The 17227-nt window shown below is 42.5% G+C and overlaps 1 protein-coding gene across 4 annotated transcripts in view; it reads left to right on the top strand.

Annotated features, from left to right (window-relative positions):
• The window catches only part of LOC117591298 (G protein-coupled receptor kinase 1), an 80497-nt gene that overhangs the window by 4888 nt on the left and 58382 nt on the right, over window positions 1-17227 (top strand). For 3 of the 4 annotated variants that reach the window (XM_034284499.1, XM_034284498.1, XM_034284501.1), the window contains exons 4-5: window positions 2426-2527; window positions 2592-2666. The exons of the other annotated variant lie outside the window; for it this stretch is intronic. In XM_034284499.1, the coding sequence (XP_034140390.1) occupies window positions 2426-2527; window positions 2592-2666 (177 nt within the window). The remainder of the gene's footprint in view (window positions 1-2425; window positions 2528-2591; window positions 2667-17227) is intronic. 4 annotated transcript variants of the gene reach the window in all.

Below are 17227 nucleotides of genomic sequence, written 5' to 3'. Positions count from 1 at the left end.
CCCCAGACTTGTGTGATGTCACTGATACAAGAAAGATATAAGAAAATTAAAAAGCCATTCCGTAGGGAATAACCATATCTATCAGATCACCGATTCACCCAACCCTTGATGAAAACATTTTTGAAAAAAAACCGCCAAGGTACAGGAGTAGTACTGAGTACTGGATATAAAAGTTGTGACGCGTAAGAAGAGTCTCTGTTAAAAACATATTCTTGAAGTGTTGCTGAAAGATTTTTACTTTTGTTCATATCTGGGGACTACTTAGTGGAATACATTGCACAAAAGACACAAAAGACAGTTTTTAAGACCCTTTTATTGCATTGATTAGCTTCTTAGAATGGCAAGTTCATTACAAACAGATGTAAGATACATAAGTAATGTACAAAAAAATAAAGCTAACACCTCTAAAATAAGCTTAAACAAATGCTTTTACCATTAATGACAACATATTCAACTTTTGTCATATAGTGCACCCTCTTATAATATACTCAATGGGTATTACTCATGCACTCATTTTACTCTCATCTAAATACACATTTGGAAACACTTTTTAAACCAACATCCACCAGCTTACACTACTACCTGCAACGACTTGATTTTTTTTTAGGTTCTTACTGTTTCTTACCGATTCTTTCCGTCACCACAAAGGACGAAAATCTCTCACAGCCACCATTTTAAAGAGATGAGAAAAGTAAAAGCGCAACTCTGTAGAGAATATCCATATCTATCAGGTCACTGAAAAATGATCAGATTGAATCATTATAGACAGAATGACGAAATTCATTTGCAGTGGAACATTTGCACATCTCACATTCCTCTTCCTCACGCAGTGTGCGGCTCTAGGGAGGGTGGGTGGGGGGTGTTGGGCGAACTAAAAAGGCGTTTTGGTGTGAGAAGTGATGTAAATGTAGATAGCAGATATAGAAAAAATGTAAAATGCTAAATATATCATGAGGTTAAAAACGTATGTACATATGTAAACTTAGTGTGATACATACATACATAACAATGAATATGTACATATGTATATACAGACTGAGTGCCGGGGATACAAGTTGTGACGCGTACGAACGCGTACCAACGTTCCTACACGTTTTTACTAGAACAATCCCTATTTTATGCATACTAACGCTTTGCTCTGCTGCCCACCCACAAGGATCCCTTCAAACTTTCATTTTAAAATTGACCTGCATTACCCAGCGCACTTTTACCACAAAGAACGTGCTTACAACACTACTCGACAAATTCTCAAAGAACAAACCCTACTTTTTAACCGGTACTCGAGTAGTAAATAGGGTATATTGTATATGTGCACAAAGTTGATGCATGAAACGCACAGCAGGAAACGTTTCCGACCCCATAAAGTATATATATTCTTGATCCATGTCTGTCTGTGCGTCTTGTTTGTCGATAGTTCTCAGCGACTATACGAGCTAGAGCCACCGAATTTTTCCTCCAGACTGCTGTATGGTCACACTGAAACCAGCGTATTTTAAAAATAGCCCCGGCCCCTTGCGCCTACACAAAGGGCGAAGATCTCCCACAACCAAAATTTTAAAGATACGAGAAAATGCTATTCAGTAGGTAATGCCCATATATATCAGATCACCAAATTAGGATCAGATTGGACCATTATTATAGCCAGAATGAATAAATTAATTGGCAGTGGCTAAACCCACCCCAGCAGCTTTTTTTGTATTTCTTGCGCTTTCTCTCCCACTCTGCTTTGTGTAGTGTGCGGTTCAATGCGAGGGGGGCGAGCTAAAAGGGCATGTTGGCGTAAGAAGTGATGTAGATGTAGATGACACACATATGTACAAAAATAGAAAGTGTCAAATTTAATAAAACGAGAAGGGACGTGTGAGACGCTTCTTACGCGTCACAACTTTTATACCCGGCATCCCAATTTGGTGATCTGATAGATATGGCCAATTCCTACGGAATGGCGTTTTTAGTTTTATTTTATCTTCAAATTGTAGCTTTGGGAGGCTTTCGCCCTTTTGCGGGGGCGGAAGGGGCCGTGGCTCATTTTTGAAATACACTTGTAACAGTGTGAGCATACAGAAGTCTGGATGCAAAATTTGGTGGCTCTAGCTTTTACGGTCTTTGAGATCCAGCCGCTCAACAAGACGGACGGGCAGACGTACAGACGGACAGACAGACATGGCTCAATCGAATCGGCTATTGATGATGATCAAGAATATATATACTTTATGGGGTCGGAAACGTTTCCTTCTGTGCGTTTCATACATCTACTTTGTGCACAAATACAATATTTACTCTTCGAGTACCGGGTATAAAAAATAAGTTTTCCCCGAATCGCAATAACTCATCCCTAATAAGAATAGGCTATAAAAGTATCAGCTTCTCGCAACGTTCCTTTTCGTATTTAATTCTCTCTACATGTTTGTATTTCTATTTTTAGATAAAATGCTTCGAAAAAACAGAATGTTATGAAGAACGTAAAAAACTGGCAAGGGAAATCTATGACAACTTTATAATGGAGGAAATGCTTTCACACACTTATGTAAGTAGTCTTTGTTGTTAATCTAAGCGGGTAATAAATTCTATTAAAGAATTGTTTATTTTAGGAATATTCCAAAGATGCTGTTGCAAGTGTTCAAAAATATTTATTAAAAAATGAAGTTCCGGTGGATTTGTTTGAAGTAAGACTTTTAATGTAAACATCATATCTCTTACGATGCTTTTATTTTTCAAAAGTACAATTTTAACAAGTTAAAAGGACTGTCGCTATTTTTATACCCGGTACTTGAAGAGTAAATAGGGTATATTGTATTTGTGCACAAAGTGGATGTATGTAACACACAAAAGGAAACGTTTCCGACCCCATAAAGTATAAAAGTTGTGACTCTTAAGAAGCGCCTCACAAGTCTCTCCTCGTTATTTCTATAGCAGAACTTTTTTTTAAAGAATTTAACAAATCTGGTATTTTTTGTATAGCTTTATATATATACAGGTAACGCTTCTTTAAAACCACAAAGTGTTTGGGTATACATTTTAGATGCATTCATCAGCTTTATAGGATGGCTAAGTTCATTACAACCAAATGTAAGTATCTTAACAGTTATTTGAAATAAAGAAGCGCTACCTCTAAAAACAACGTAAAAAAAAGACTTCAAAATTCATTAAAACAAGTTCTGCGATATAAATAAAACTATAATAATTTAAAAAAGCTAATAGCGAAAGCGGAAAAAAATTTCGATTATGTCGAGCGGTGTTACATTCGACCCTACAAATTCACTGTTCACATATTTTATACCCGTTACTCGAAGAGTAAATAGGGTATATTGTTTTTGGGCACAAAGTGGATGTATGTAACGAAGAGAAGGAAACGTTTCCGACCCCATAAAGTGTATATATTCTTGTTCAGCATCAATAGTCGAGTCGATGGAGCCATGTCTGTCCATCCGCCTGTCCGTCTGGATCTAAAAACCTATAAAAGCTAGAACCATAAAATTGTATGTATGCTAACACCGCAAAGTGCGAAAATCTCCCACAGCCACAATTTTGAAGATAAAAGAAAAATGCCAGTCCGTAGGAAATGAACATATCTATCAGATCACCGAATTCCGATCATATTGGAGCATTATTATATCCACAATGAAGAAATTAATTTCCAGTGGCTAAACCCACCCCGTCCTGCAGCTTTTTATGTTTTTTCACATTCTCTCATCCACACTCAGCTTCGCCCAGTGTGCCACTCTTGGGGAGGGGGGCGAGCTAAAAGTTATAGCCGAGTCGATTGAGCCATGTCTGTCTGTCCGTCCGTCTTGTTGAGCGCCTAGTAGTCAGAGACTATAAAAGCTAGAGCCAACAAATTTTGGCTCCGGACTGCTGTATGCTCACACTGAAACCAGTGTATTTCAAAAATTAGCCCCGCCCCTTCCGCCACACAAAAGAGCGAAAACCTCCCAAGTCTACAATTTTGAAGATAAAAGAAAACTAAAAACGCCATTCCGCATGGAATGCCCATATCATCAGATCACCAAATTGGGATTCGATTGGATCATTATTATAGCCAGAATGAAGAAATTAATGTTCACACTCTGCTTCTGCAGTGTGCGGCCTCTGCCTCTGCCGTGACTCTGTAGTGTGTGGCTATAGGAAAGGGGGCGAGCTAAAGGAGCGTGTTGGCGTGAGAAGTGTTGTAGATGTAGATGATAGATGACGAAAAAATGTTAAATTTGACAAAAACCGCTAAGGTGCAGATGTAGTACTGAGTACCCGGTATAAAAGTTGTGACGCGTACAGCTGTTCAATTGTTCTCCAAAAACTTAAAAAAACGAGTAGGAACGTGTGAGATGCTTTGTACTTGTCACAACTTTTATACCCGGTACTCAGTCAGTATAAAACATTTGTATTTACAAATGAACTTACATATGTATGCACATATGTATATAACCTTAGTGTGACACATGTATGTATATATGATTTTTTTTAGGTTTACATTTTTACTACATCTGTTTTCTGGACGTTGATATATGCAATAGTTGATATGCAATGACTGCACCATCAAGTGGCCCATGCGAAACCATTCGCGATTAACCGAACCGGTCGCGAGCATGCACGAAAGATAGATGTTAGGCTAATATTCGAGGAAAATCAGAAATAAACTCAACTAAACTAGAGCAAGCAGTCAGAAGTAAGACAAAACTAAAATGAAACTAGCTGCGGGAGAGGTAGGCTAGTATAAGAGATTTAAGAAGAGGAAGGAAGTTAGTTGAGGATATAATGTGATAGAGGGCATTATAATCCTAGCATAAGACCCTAAAGGGTTCGTGCAAGGCATAATTCGATCTGCACAGTGGAAGGAACAAAGGAATATAGTTTCTAGTGGGTCTAATGGGAATCGTAAAGTTTATGCGGCTCAGCAAGTCAGGGTTGTCTACATCCCCCATGATCAAGTTGTGCATAAAAATTACAGAAAGCAATTTTCTACGACTAAGGATGGAAGATTTATTAAAAGAAGTCTACTACGGTAGGATGGCAGTCTCACAGTTGCATCCCAGTTGAGGCCCCGTAGGGCAAATAATAAAAAGTTATCTACATCTACATCACTTCTCACACCAACATGCTCTTTTAACTCGACACCCTCCGCTACCGGACAGACGGAGACAGACAGACATACAGATATAGACTCGGCTTTTGATGGTGAATTAGAATATATATACTTTATATGGTCGGAAACTTTTCTTCTGTGCGTTACATGTGTACATCTACTTTTGTGCGCAAATACAATATAAACTTTTTATACCCGGTACTCGAAGAGTAAATAGGGTATATTGTATTTGTGTTGAATAACGGCTGTATGTAACGCACAGAAGGAAGCGTTTCCGACCCCATATTCTTGATCAGCATCAATAGCCAAGTCGATAAAGCCATGTCTGTCTGTCCGTCTGTCCGTCCGTCTTGTTTGTCGGCTAGTTCTCAGAGACTATAAGAGCTAGAGCCACCAAATGTTGGCTCCAGACTGCTGTATGCTCACACTGAAACCAGTGTATTTCAAAAATGAGCCCCGCCCCCTTTCGCCCCCGCAAAAGGGCGAAAACGTCCCAAACCTACAATTTTGACCATATCTATCAGATCGTCACCCGGTACTCGAAGAGTAAATATTGTTATGTACAAATCGAAGAGTGAATGTATGTAACGCACAGAAGTATATATATATATTCTTGATCAGCATCAATAGCCGAGTCGATATAGCCATGTCTGTCTGTCTATCCGTTGTTGAGTCACCAAATTTGCATTCAGACTACTGTATGCTCACACTGTTACAAGTGTAAAAATGTGTTTCAAAAATAAGCCCTGCCCCTTTCCGCCCCCGCAAAAGGGGATCACCAAATTGGGATCTGATTATTATAGCCAGAATAAAGAAATTAATGTTCAGTTCCTAAACCCACCCCGTTCTCTCATTCACACGCTGCTTCTGCAGTGTGCGGCCTCTGCCTCTGCCGTGACTCTGCAGTTTGTGTCTCTAGGAAAGGTTAGGTTACAATCCCGACACACCTAGGCCGGTTTCGGCACGTTGTGATTCCGCTTGGATATTTTCCTCTTCTCCTCCCGTTTGTCAGGGTGTCAACAGTGCTCCCATCCAGATGCTCTCACAAACTTTGCTATCTTCCTGGGGCCTATAGTAGCCATTTCTGAAATGTCGTTAAGAAAAGGTGAGCCCAGATATTTTAACCTCCTTCTACGGAGAGCCGGGCAGGAGCAGAACAGATGTTCTACTGTCTCCTCCTCGTCCTCGTCTCTACAGCTGCGACAAAAGTCGTTATAGGGGCACCCAGCCTATTCGCATGGTTGCCTATTAGCCAGTGCTCTGTAAGAGAGCGAATGACTACGCTGCACCTATGTCTGCATAGTTTGCATAGTTCAGCGGTGCTTTTTTGAGATGTCTGGCCACGTTTGTCGGGTGATGTGACATCTTGGGACCATTTGCCATCTGTGGTTTGTTTGCAGGATATAGTTCTCTTTTATCTTGGGCTTGCAAGTGGCCATTGGCATACGTATTTCCTCCTTATCTTGATTAAAGTGGAGTGTAGTGCCAGATCTGGCAAACTTGTCTGCTATGCAGTTGTCTTCAATGGGACACCAGGATCCCAGGACCATTATTAGGCTAATAACATATTGCTCTGCCATCTCATGTAGAGATTTACGACAATTTGCTACTGTGGTAGAGTTTGAAGAAATCGCGTTTAGTGATCTGAGTGCCGCTTGGCTGTCACTGTAGATATTTAGGTGAGTAGCCGTGACGGTAGTCTCTTGGAGGCAACTCAGCGCCTCATTAATCATTGACTTCCGCTTGGAAGACACTGTAATGATCTGGAAGGCGGAATGAGTATCTTATGTTTAGTTGCTCAGAGTAAATTCATCCGCCAACTTTATTTTATAATTTGGATCCAACTGTAAAGATATTTATGGCCCCCTTTGGACCAGGTGGCCCCTCGAGCTATTCCTCTCAGCGGGGGATAAAAGACTCGAAGGGGGGTGCTGTGTACTCCCTGGGAACACAATAGTCCGTTATGTAAGGTACTATGTTGGTATCATTAAGGACCGCCGAGTGACCATAAGGTCGTGACGTCCATTGGTCCGAGTCTCTCAGTCGTATAGCTGACCTAACTACCTGTTCCTTCCCTGCAATTACTATACCCTGCAGGTATAGGATGGCATTTAGTGCATCACTTGGAGTGGTGCCAGTGATTGCCAGTAGAGCAGTATTGGTTTGTCTACAGCTTGGTATATCCATTGAACCATACCTGGGTTCATGCCCCATTTTAATCCGATCGCTTTTTTGCAGGTGTATAGGGCCATAGTGGCCTTCTTCACTCTTTCTTTCGTATTTAGGTTCCAATTTAACTTCCTGTCTATTACCAACCCAAGGTAACTGGCACTGTCGCTAAAGGTTAACCTACATTTGTTTAGTGTTGGAAGGTTGAGTGGCGGATTTTTGTACTTGTTACTGAATAGCACAAGTTCCGTTTTCGAGGCATTTACACATAATCCGCACAATCTTGTCCATTCTGACAATCGAGCAAGTTTTGTGGTCATAAGATCAAAGAAAGTTTTGTGGGAATTTTCCCGTGAACATTAGGACAACGTCGTCTGCATATGCCACTACTTTGCAACCACCCCCCTCCAAGTCACATAGAATCTTATTGACTGCAATGTTCCATAGGAGGGGAGACAGGCCACCTCCTTGCGGGGTGCCTCTGTTGACATACCTTGTCTGAGTGGACGAACCTATTGATGATGTCACCGTCCTGCATGTGAGCAATCGATGAGCATCACCAAGTGGCAGTCCACCTCCCGGTCAGTCATGACCGCCGTAATGGCTCCTGGCTCGACGTTGTTGAAGGCTCCCTCAATATCGAGGAAGGCCGCTAGGGAGTATTCCCTAAGGTGTAGAGCTTTCTCTGTACCTGAAATCACTTCATGTAGGGCCGTTTCCGTGGATTTACCTTTCCAGTATGCGTGTTGTGAGTCTGACAGCATCTGAGGGTTGATGATTGTCCTCAGATGTAGACCGTTCTTTCGAATGTTTTTAGGAGAAAGAATGTCAGACTAATCGGTCTGAAGTCCTTTGCCGTCGAGAAGGAGGCTTTTCCCGATTTCGGGATGAGTCTTCATTTCTGCCTTGAGCCATGCTTTAGGAATCTTTCCTACCTTTCGTTTTTTTTTTTGAAGATACATTGTAGCCAGCAGATAGGTTGGTCCCCAGCTCTCTGAAGTTGAGCTGGGATCAGCTTGTCTGGACCTGGCGATTTAAACGGTTTGAAGCTGTTCACCGCCCAGCAAATGTTCCGTTTTGTAAGAAGGTGCGCCATCGATGTGGCTGGGCCTTCACCGGGGCGTTCCGGTGGTTCGGTGGTTGTGCACCCTGGAAAGTGGGTATCAAGTAGGATGTATAGGGACTTCTTGCTGGAGTTGGTCCATGCACCATCTGTACTCTTGATGTATCCCACAGAGGTATTTGTTTTTGAGAGGATCTTGCGCAGCCTTGCGGCTTCTGCCGTTTCTTCGATTCGGTACAGAATTTTTGCCAGGAGGCTCTTTTCGCTCTCCTAGTTTCTTTTTTGTAAAGGGCAAGGCTGGTCTTGTAGTCTGCCCATAGAGTATCCTCGTTGCTGTTTTTGGCTTTATTAAAATTAGCTCTGCAGCTTTTACGTAGGACTTCAATGGTCTTCGACCACCAGGGGGGTTTCTTTTTCCCTCTCGGTTTGATGGAGGAACACGCAACCTTAAAGGCTTTATTACATGCCTCCGTGAATCTATTTACAAGACTGTTAAGCTCGTCTTGTGTATCAGGGCATGTTGGTGCTGTTGGGGGAAGAAGTTCTTCCAGGGTTTTCGAGTATGCCTCCCAGTTGGCTTTCCTGGGGTTGATATAACTATCAGCTATTGGGCATTCGATAGATATGGACTAGATAGGACTCTCCAGCCCTTGATAAGGCCTAGTATGCTATGGGTCACTAGGGTGAGGTCTATGACCTCCTGTCGGTTCTTTATAATGAAGTGGGGTCATTTCCCTGATTACAGAGAACAAGATTCGAGTTTAGGATGAAGCTAAAAAGTGACTCACCCCTTACATTTATGTCCGAGCTTCCCCATTGGGTATGGTGGGCGTTGGCATCGCAACCTATCAGTAGGCCTGTGTTTGACCTTTCGCTGTCGCTGGTTATCGCGGGCGCGATGTCGCTGGGAGGGTCACATTTGTCGGGAGCCATATAGGACGACACCACTCTGAGCTGTGTCCCTTGCAGCTCTAGGCTAGCTACTGTGTTGTCGCCATCGCTAAAATTTTGGAGCCGAAAGATGTTTACGTGCTTTCTAGCTAAAATGCAGGTGCGAATTTTACCTTCCTTAGGTGCTACAATCAGCTTGTAGTCCTTCGTCGCTAATCCACAGACCTTGTCTCGATTCCAAGCGGAGTAGGAGGGCAGCAGTTGCTGCTTTACAGTGGTGGAGATTTATCTGAAGGAGCCTCAGAGGGATCCTTTCCTATCTCCACCACTGTATTGTCGGCGTCCGACTCTCCGGAGCTTTCGTTCCGGAACATTGCCTCGACCTCCAGCATCAGCTCTGCCTCTGGGCAGTCACCTTCGTGGGCCAACTCCAGCTCGTTGTCGGGTGCCTCGATCTCCGAGGCAAAATCCTGCTCGGCTGGGTTGTCGACAGGACGCGAACCGGCCGCTGCATCCGATTTGTACACCTTTACGGTGACAGAGCGGAACCCTTAAAGTTGAGCTCATTTTTGGCTTCCTCTATCGGGGCCAGCGACTCTTTGTTTAGAACGACCACAGCTTAGTTTGTGGGGCCCTGCGTCGCTTCAACTTTGACAACCTTTCAGTCCGCTGTTGGAAGGTTTCTCTGCAACATTAGCAGGATGCGTCCTGCCTCTCTTTTGGAGGCCGGCACCCAAATTCTCGCCCTCGGTCTGCTGGGCACTTCGCTCCAGTCGACTGCTGCTAGTTTAGCGCCTGGGTAAACTTCACCAACTTGCGATACCGCTGCTTTATATAGCTGCACGGAGCGCTCATCTTCGCAGGCTATGATTTTTGTATTTCTCTGGAACCATCCCATGTCATTGCAGACTGGAGGTGGGCCGGGGTCCTTGTCCAGGAGCTCAAAGCAGCGGTCGGCCAATGCCGCTTCCACCCACTTCCACTGGCTCCTTGCCTTTGTCGACGATGCCTATCAGCGTCCTCTCCTTGGCAATCTGCGCAAAGGACACATTTGGCAATATCCTGGATCGCTTTGCAGCTGGTCCAGGCGTCTCTTGCGAGCGCTGCCTTTTTGGTTGCTGGGCGGTTTATGCGGTTCCAGAGTAAAGTTCGGAAGCATTAGCTTCGGCGCTGGTCGATGGCCCAGCCTCCCCCTCCTCTACTTTGCCAGAAGGTCGGGCAGACGCAATGTTGATTAGCTTCCTCTCCAAGGCGTCAGTATTGTGGGGTGCTGTGCCACCCACCCCAGGATTGGAGTGGGCCCCAACGGGCTCGCTCCCTCGCTGCCCACCGGGCAGGTCTTTCCTGCTATCGAGCGGGTTAGGCCAGGCCTTTGGGCCGCTGCCTTTCCCTGCTTGGGATTGATCCCTTCAAACGTTTGGGGAGTGTCTTTCTCATTTAATATTATTATTTTTGTACATCTTGATCCAGGCAGAGATCCATGTTGCCCAGGTAAGGAATTATTAGAACAGGGGGCTGCCGTTTCCCTGAGCTCTCCGTTCACGACTGGGCTACTTTTTATACAGGGCCCCCAGAAAGACTGACTCTCGGCACTGGTCTAATGAGACCTTAGTCCGGCCCGGTTTGAGGTGGGTTTGAGGATAGGTGTTGTGTGGGGAGGGGAAGTGTGTGAGCTACTTATACGAGGCGGCACCACAAGCGCATCGTCAGTGTTGCTACTTCGCGAAGACCCGCTGGCTGTCCGGGGCTGTTTATTTCCGCTTATTCACAGCTGACCTACCTAAACAAGGTAGGCCGTTCGCTATCCGCAGCTAGGCCCCCTTGAGCCACCTCACGCTCGTTGGATTCATCGGCTCTAGGAAAAGGGACGAGCTAAAGGAGCGTGTTGGCGTAAGAAGTGTTGTAGATGTAAATGATAGATAAAGAAAAAATGTAAAATTTTACAAAAAAACCGCTAAGGTACAGATGTAGTACTGAGTACCGGGTATACAAGTTGTGACGAGTAAGAAGCGTCTCCCACGTTCCTTTTCGTTATTTCTAAAATTGTTCAACCAACTGTTAAATTGTTCTCTAAAAATTAAAAAAAAAAACGAGTAGGAACGTGTGAGATGCTTTGTACGCGTCACAACTTTTATACCTCGACACCCTCCGCTACCGGACAGACGGAGACAGGCAGACAGACAGATATAGACTCGGCTTTAGACGGCTTTCTTCTGTGCGTTACATGTGTACATCTACTCTACATCTACTTTACTCTTCGAGGACCGAGGACTTCAAAATTTTTTTCGTGGTTTGGTGGTCCTTGAGGAAAATCAAAGATCGATTTTGTCGAGTAGTGTTATTATAACCAGAATGATGAAATTAATTTGCAGTGGCTATCCAACCCCCCTTAGCAACTCGCCGTCAGCTAGCTCACTCTCTCTCTTGCTCGCTGCCTAGAGCAGTGTGCGTTTCTGGCAGACACGGGCGCTGCCCAGATGTTGCAAGGAAATTTAAAATGTGAAATTCGACCAAAATTATAAGGTTACGTATTTTTGTATGTATTTTGTATGTTTGTAAAAACAAATATGCTTGATCGCTACAATAATGGCGAGTTCAGGATGAGCTTTCAAAGTTATTAATTGTCTAAAAGTGAAAGGAAACGTTTCCGACGGCGTAAAGTATATATATTCTTGATCAGCATCCATAGCCGAGTCGATAGAGCCAAGTCTATCTGTCCGTCTGTCCGTCTTGTTGAGCGGCTGGATTTCAAAAACTATAAAAGCTAGAGCCCTCACACCGCAAAGTGCGAAAATCTCCCACAGCCACAATTTCAAAGATAAAAGAAAAACGCCAGTCCGTAGGAAATGAACATATCTATCAGATCAAAGAATTCGAATCATATTGGATTATTATTATAGAATGAAGAAATTAATTTGCTGTGGCTAAACCCACCCCGTCCATCAGCTTTTTATGTTTTTTCACATTCTCTCATCCCACACTCAGCTTCGCCCAGTGTGCCGTTCCTTCCTTAGGGAATGACCATATCTATCAGATCACCAAATTGGGTGTTCCACGTATGACTATATGATTTTTTTGAGTTTTACAATTTTACTACATCTACATCACTTCTCACACCAACATGTTCTTTTAGCTCGCCACCCTCCGCTACCAGACAGACGGAGACAGACAGACAGACAGATATAGACTCGGCTCCAAGTTTACGTTTGTTACATTAGGGTATTCTTAGTTATGCGCGTTAGTGGCGACTTCGACTGATCTCTCCTTCTCGCTGTCGGCTCTCTCGTGTATCTCTCATTCCTTAATTTCCTACATTCGGCTGTCCTGACGGACCATTCGCCTCGGATGGGTCAAGCCAAGGTTTCATATATTCTGAAAGTGTAGAAGTCCTATAGGGTCCTTCGGTATCACCAATCTTCTCGACTTTATACCTTCCATGATTGTTCACCTGAACTACCTTATACGGCCCTAGATATTTTCCTTTCAGTTTTAAGCCGGTTCCATACTGTGTCCGTTTGATAGCTACTAAATCATTCACCACATACTGTTTGTCTTCTTTCCTGTTTAAATCAAAACCCCTTTTGTTTTCCTACTGTACCCTTACGATGTTCTCAACTACTTAATTCCTAATCTCTTCGCGCTCCATATCAAACTCTTCGATCAGTGATTGCCCCATTATTTCTTTTATATTCGGGTCAATTGGTATACGCATATCTAGCCCATTCAATATCTTAAACGGTGTTAATTTTGTGCTTCGTGGCTCAACACTGTTGATAATTTGCTGTACTTTTCATAGATGCTTGTACAAACTACCGGAATTACCCTGACATAATTTCGACAGCATAGGCGCCACTATCTTGTGCATCCTCTCGACTTGCCCATTATCATTAAGTGCTGAATTTTCTGCCTCTCGCAATACTCTCAGAACAAACTGGAAGTAAATGCTGCACCTCTATTAGTCACAATCCTATTCGGGTTACCAAAACTAGAGGATTGAATTTCTAAACATTTAACGACCTCTTTAACGCCTGTACTACGGGTAGAATACATCCAAACAATCTTAGAGAATCCGTCGACGACAACCAATATGTAATTGTACTGTTTTTTGGTCATTTCCATTGGCCCAACGTGATCAATGTGATAAGTTAGTAACTGGCTGCAAATAACCTTCACGTTTTCCTGTCTTTTCGTTTACAATTATACACTTTACGCAACTGCTTACTACACGAGATACGTTGTCTTTCAATTTGGGATTATAATATGACTTCTCAATTATATCTTGCGTCTTTTTAGCTGAAAAAATGCCCTTGCTTATGTGCTATCGATATAATTTCATTTTCTAATTGAGCTGGTACTACAATTAGCTCCTTATCTGGATCCTTAAACAAAATCTCATGCTGAATATAATAATCTTCATATTCTTTGTCCTCCAAAATACCTCTAACAGCTTTCACCCAATCGTCGGTTAGCTGGGCCTCTTTTAAACGATGAACTATCGTTTCGCTTAACATAAAACAAGTTACACGACTTAATGCGTCAACGTGCCGCATCTTCGTCCCTCAGCGATGTTCAATAACATAATTGAAATCTTGTAGGTACATAGCCCACCGTGCTATTCTCAAAGGAACATCTTTATTTTTCATGGTCATTGCAAATGCATTCCAATCCGTGACAATCTTAAACTTTATACCTAAAACATACACACGCCATTTCACTAAAGCTTTGATAATTGCCAGAACCTTGATCTCATAAGCAGGATATTTCTCTTCACATGGTTTAGTCCTGCGACTCTGTACTGAACTGGATGGAATTGGCTGTCTTCCAAACTCTTTTGCAATAATACGGCTACATATCCCCATTTCGATGCATCAGTGTGGATTTCTGTCTCCAATTTCGGACTATACGTTTCTAAAACAGGTCTACTAGTTCATGCTGCTCTTAATTGTTCAAACGCAACCTGATGGATTTCCTTAAATTCAAATTTGACATCTTTCCGCAATCTTTCTGTCAGCCGTTTTGCAATAACAGCATAACCCTCATTAAACTTTCTGAAATAAGACATTAACCCTATGAAACGCTGTACTGCCTTCTTATCTACTGGAACTGGAAACTTTTCCACCGCCATCGTCTTTTCATCACTTGGTTTTATCGTGTTATTTTCTACTATGTACCCTAAAAAACGAACTTTCTGCTGCAACAGCTGGCACTTGCTCCAATGTATACGAAGTCCATTAAATTCTGCTACCTTCAACACTTTTCTGAGCTTTATAAACCCTCTTCTATATGACTCCAAACAATAACGTCATCCATATAGACTGCTGCTTCGTTATTCTTTACCACATCTCTCAGTACTGCCATTATAAATCTAGTAAATACTGCTGGGGAATTTGAAATGCCAAATGGTACAAATAAAAATTCAAATTGACCAGTTTGAGTCACAAAAGATGTATATTTTTGGGACTCCACTTCTACGGGCACACTTTCGGTAGTCACAGCACAACCTTTTGCTACCATTCTTTTTGGGTACCAATACTACTGGCGATGCATATTCTGATGTACTGGGCTTTATTATCTTTTCAGCCAACCACTCTTCAACTTGCTTATCTAAGATTTCCTGTTCACACAGCGCAAACCGTCTTGGATGCTGAAAACTGGCAATCATCTACTAATACAATTTTCATTTTAATCGGCGCATCAACATTTCTCTTGGGCTGGTATTCTTTTACCATATATCTAACCTCTCTAGCATACGCCCCACTGAGATGCGAAACATCAATGCAATACTCCTTCCCAACTTCGCCAATGCTACACAAGAGGGCGATGCTACCTGATCCGATTTCTTTTCTTCGCCCTCGTCACAAACTCTACGAACAACTCTTGTTCCTGTCTTGGAAAATTGCATATCAACATGATCTAGGATAGTCGTTCCTAAAATGGCTTGCAAACCGATGTCCTCGTCTGCAATGACATGAAAGTCTACCCCCATTTCAATATTATCCACTTTCACTGGGATCGAAAAGCTACCAAAAAGTCACAACTTGACTATCTCCAATCCCTGTTATACATTTCTCACGACCGATCAGTTCAAGATTTCCGAATTTAAAGAATACCCCTCTACGAACTAAAGACAAATCTGCTCCTGTGTCAATTAATCCTTGGAATACAAACTTATCATACTTTACATCCTTAAATTCTAAACCTGATGGAGTGAAAATACCTGACGGCCTGACTACGACGTCTTTCTTCTGAATAATGTTTGTATTTACACGCTTTTCTTGTCCGCTTTCGACCTTGACATTAAAATTTACAGCACGGTGCCCTGGTTGGCCACATTTGAAACAACAGAAATCATTCTTAGGACAATTGTTCTTCAAATTCGATTTGTCTCCGCACCTAAAACATTTCTTAACCGTTTCTGATACTGATCCTTTCTCCGAACTCTCACTTTTGTTACTCTCCGACCACTTATATTATGCTCACACTTAAACCAGTGTATTTCAAAAATGAGCCACGCCCCCTTCCGCCCCCACAAAAGGGCGAAAACCTCCCAAATCTATAGTTTTGAAGATAAAAGAAAACTAAAACTATACTGATCCTTTCTCCGAACTCTCACTTTTGTTACTCTCCGACCACTTATAGCTTATTGGCTTAGATCGGCCTCTTGCTGTCTGATATACTTCGATATGAAATTTGAGCTCCTTTACGTTTCTAGCTTGGTACATCATTGCATTACTCGCCCTAGCGTCTGGGATACCATCCACAAAATATTCGATTAAACTCTCATCATCTAGTTTAATTGGCTTAGCTATCTCCATTAACGCATATAAAACTCATGCAACGACTCTTCCTTCTTCTGCTGACGTCTTTCCAGCCTTCTACGTACTTCTACGGAAGATATTTTTACACGAAACTCCTCCAACAGAGCTGCCTCTAATGAAATCCAATCACGAACATCCCGCAAACTACAGCCAACAACTGTTTGGCATAAACGAATATTTGTAATTGATTCCACTGAACAGTAACTGCGCATTCTTCTAATTCGTCTACCCATTGATTGATGTCGGGGTTATTAGAACCAGAAAAATGTGACACACTACCCTCAACGTCTTTTAACGTTAACCAGGACTTATTCTCTGTCGATCGCGTACCTGTTGGAACTGCTACGGTATCGTCAACTGCTGTTCTTACAGACTCATCCTCTGACTCTTCTTCTTCCTCAACTGGAAAACCGAAAACCGAAAACCATTAGTCTATCTTGCAACTCGCGCTTTCGTCCCGTCGTCTGCAACGCAAGCCCTCTTAGCTTCTCTCGCAACTCTGCGACTCTCAGCGTCATAATCTCTTCAATCTGCATCGTGACGATTTAAATAAAAAATAAAGATATCTTAAATCTAAGAAAATTTAATAAAATCTAAATTAAGCAACTTATTACGGTTAACCAGTTAGTAATGTTCTATGTTAACACACTGTTAACTCGCATTTGCTGCCGTCTCTGTTAACAGTCGCATCCCTGTTAACACTCACCCCAAACAACGATTGATTTACCCTTGTTAACTCTTGCTTCCCCGCAGAACCTTCCAGAGTCCAAACTCGACGCACACACACCAAAACACATCCAGATCTCGCTTCTCTGCAGATGTCGTCCTCTATAGTTTCACCGTTAACTTCTAGTTTCTTCTCTCTGGAACAGGCGCGCTCAGATAATCGTCTCCTTGCCGCTTGCCCCTTCTTTTAGCTGTAGCTTCTGTGGCTAGACAACAACACAATCAACTGTTTGGTTCTTGCTTTGAAATCTAACTTTTTCTCTTACCGTTTTCTATCGTCGCTTCGACGAAGCAATGTGAAAAAACATAATAATTGTTACATAATTTAATTTTGAATATTTTGCTTCATGTTAGTAGTCCAGTATATATCCAGTACTCAGTAGGAGTAGGACATCTGTACCTTAGTGGCATTTTTTTATACCCGGTACTCAAAGAGTAAATAGGGTATATTGTATTTGTGCGAATAACGGTTGTATGTAA

This window comes from Drosophila guanche, unplaced genomic scaffold (assembly GCF_900245975.1).
Source record: "Drosophila guanche unplaced genomic scaffold, DGUA_6, whole genome shotgun sequence".
In the NCBI taxonomy this organism is placed as follows: Eukaryota; Metazoa; Arthropoda; class Insecta; order Diptera; family Drosophilidae; genus Drosophila; species Drosophila guanche.
The sequence above is the reverse complement of the archived record's forward strand: the minus strand, read 5'-3'. Positions and strand labels throughout refer to the sequence as shown.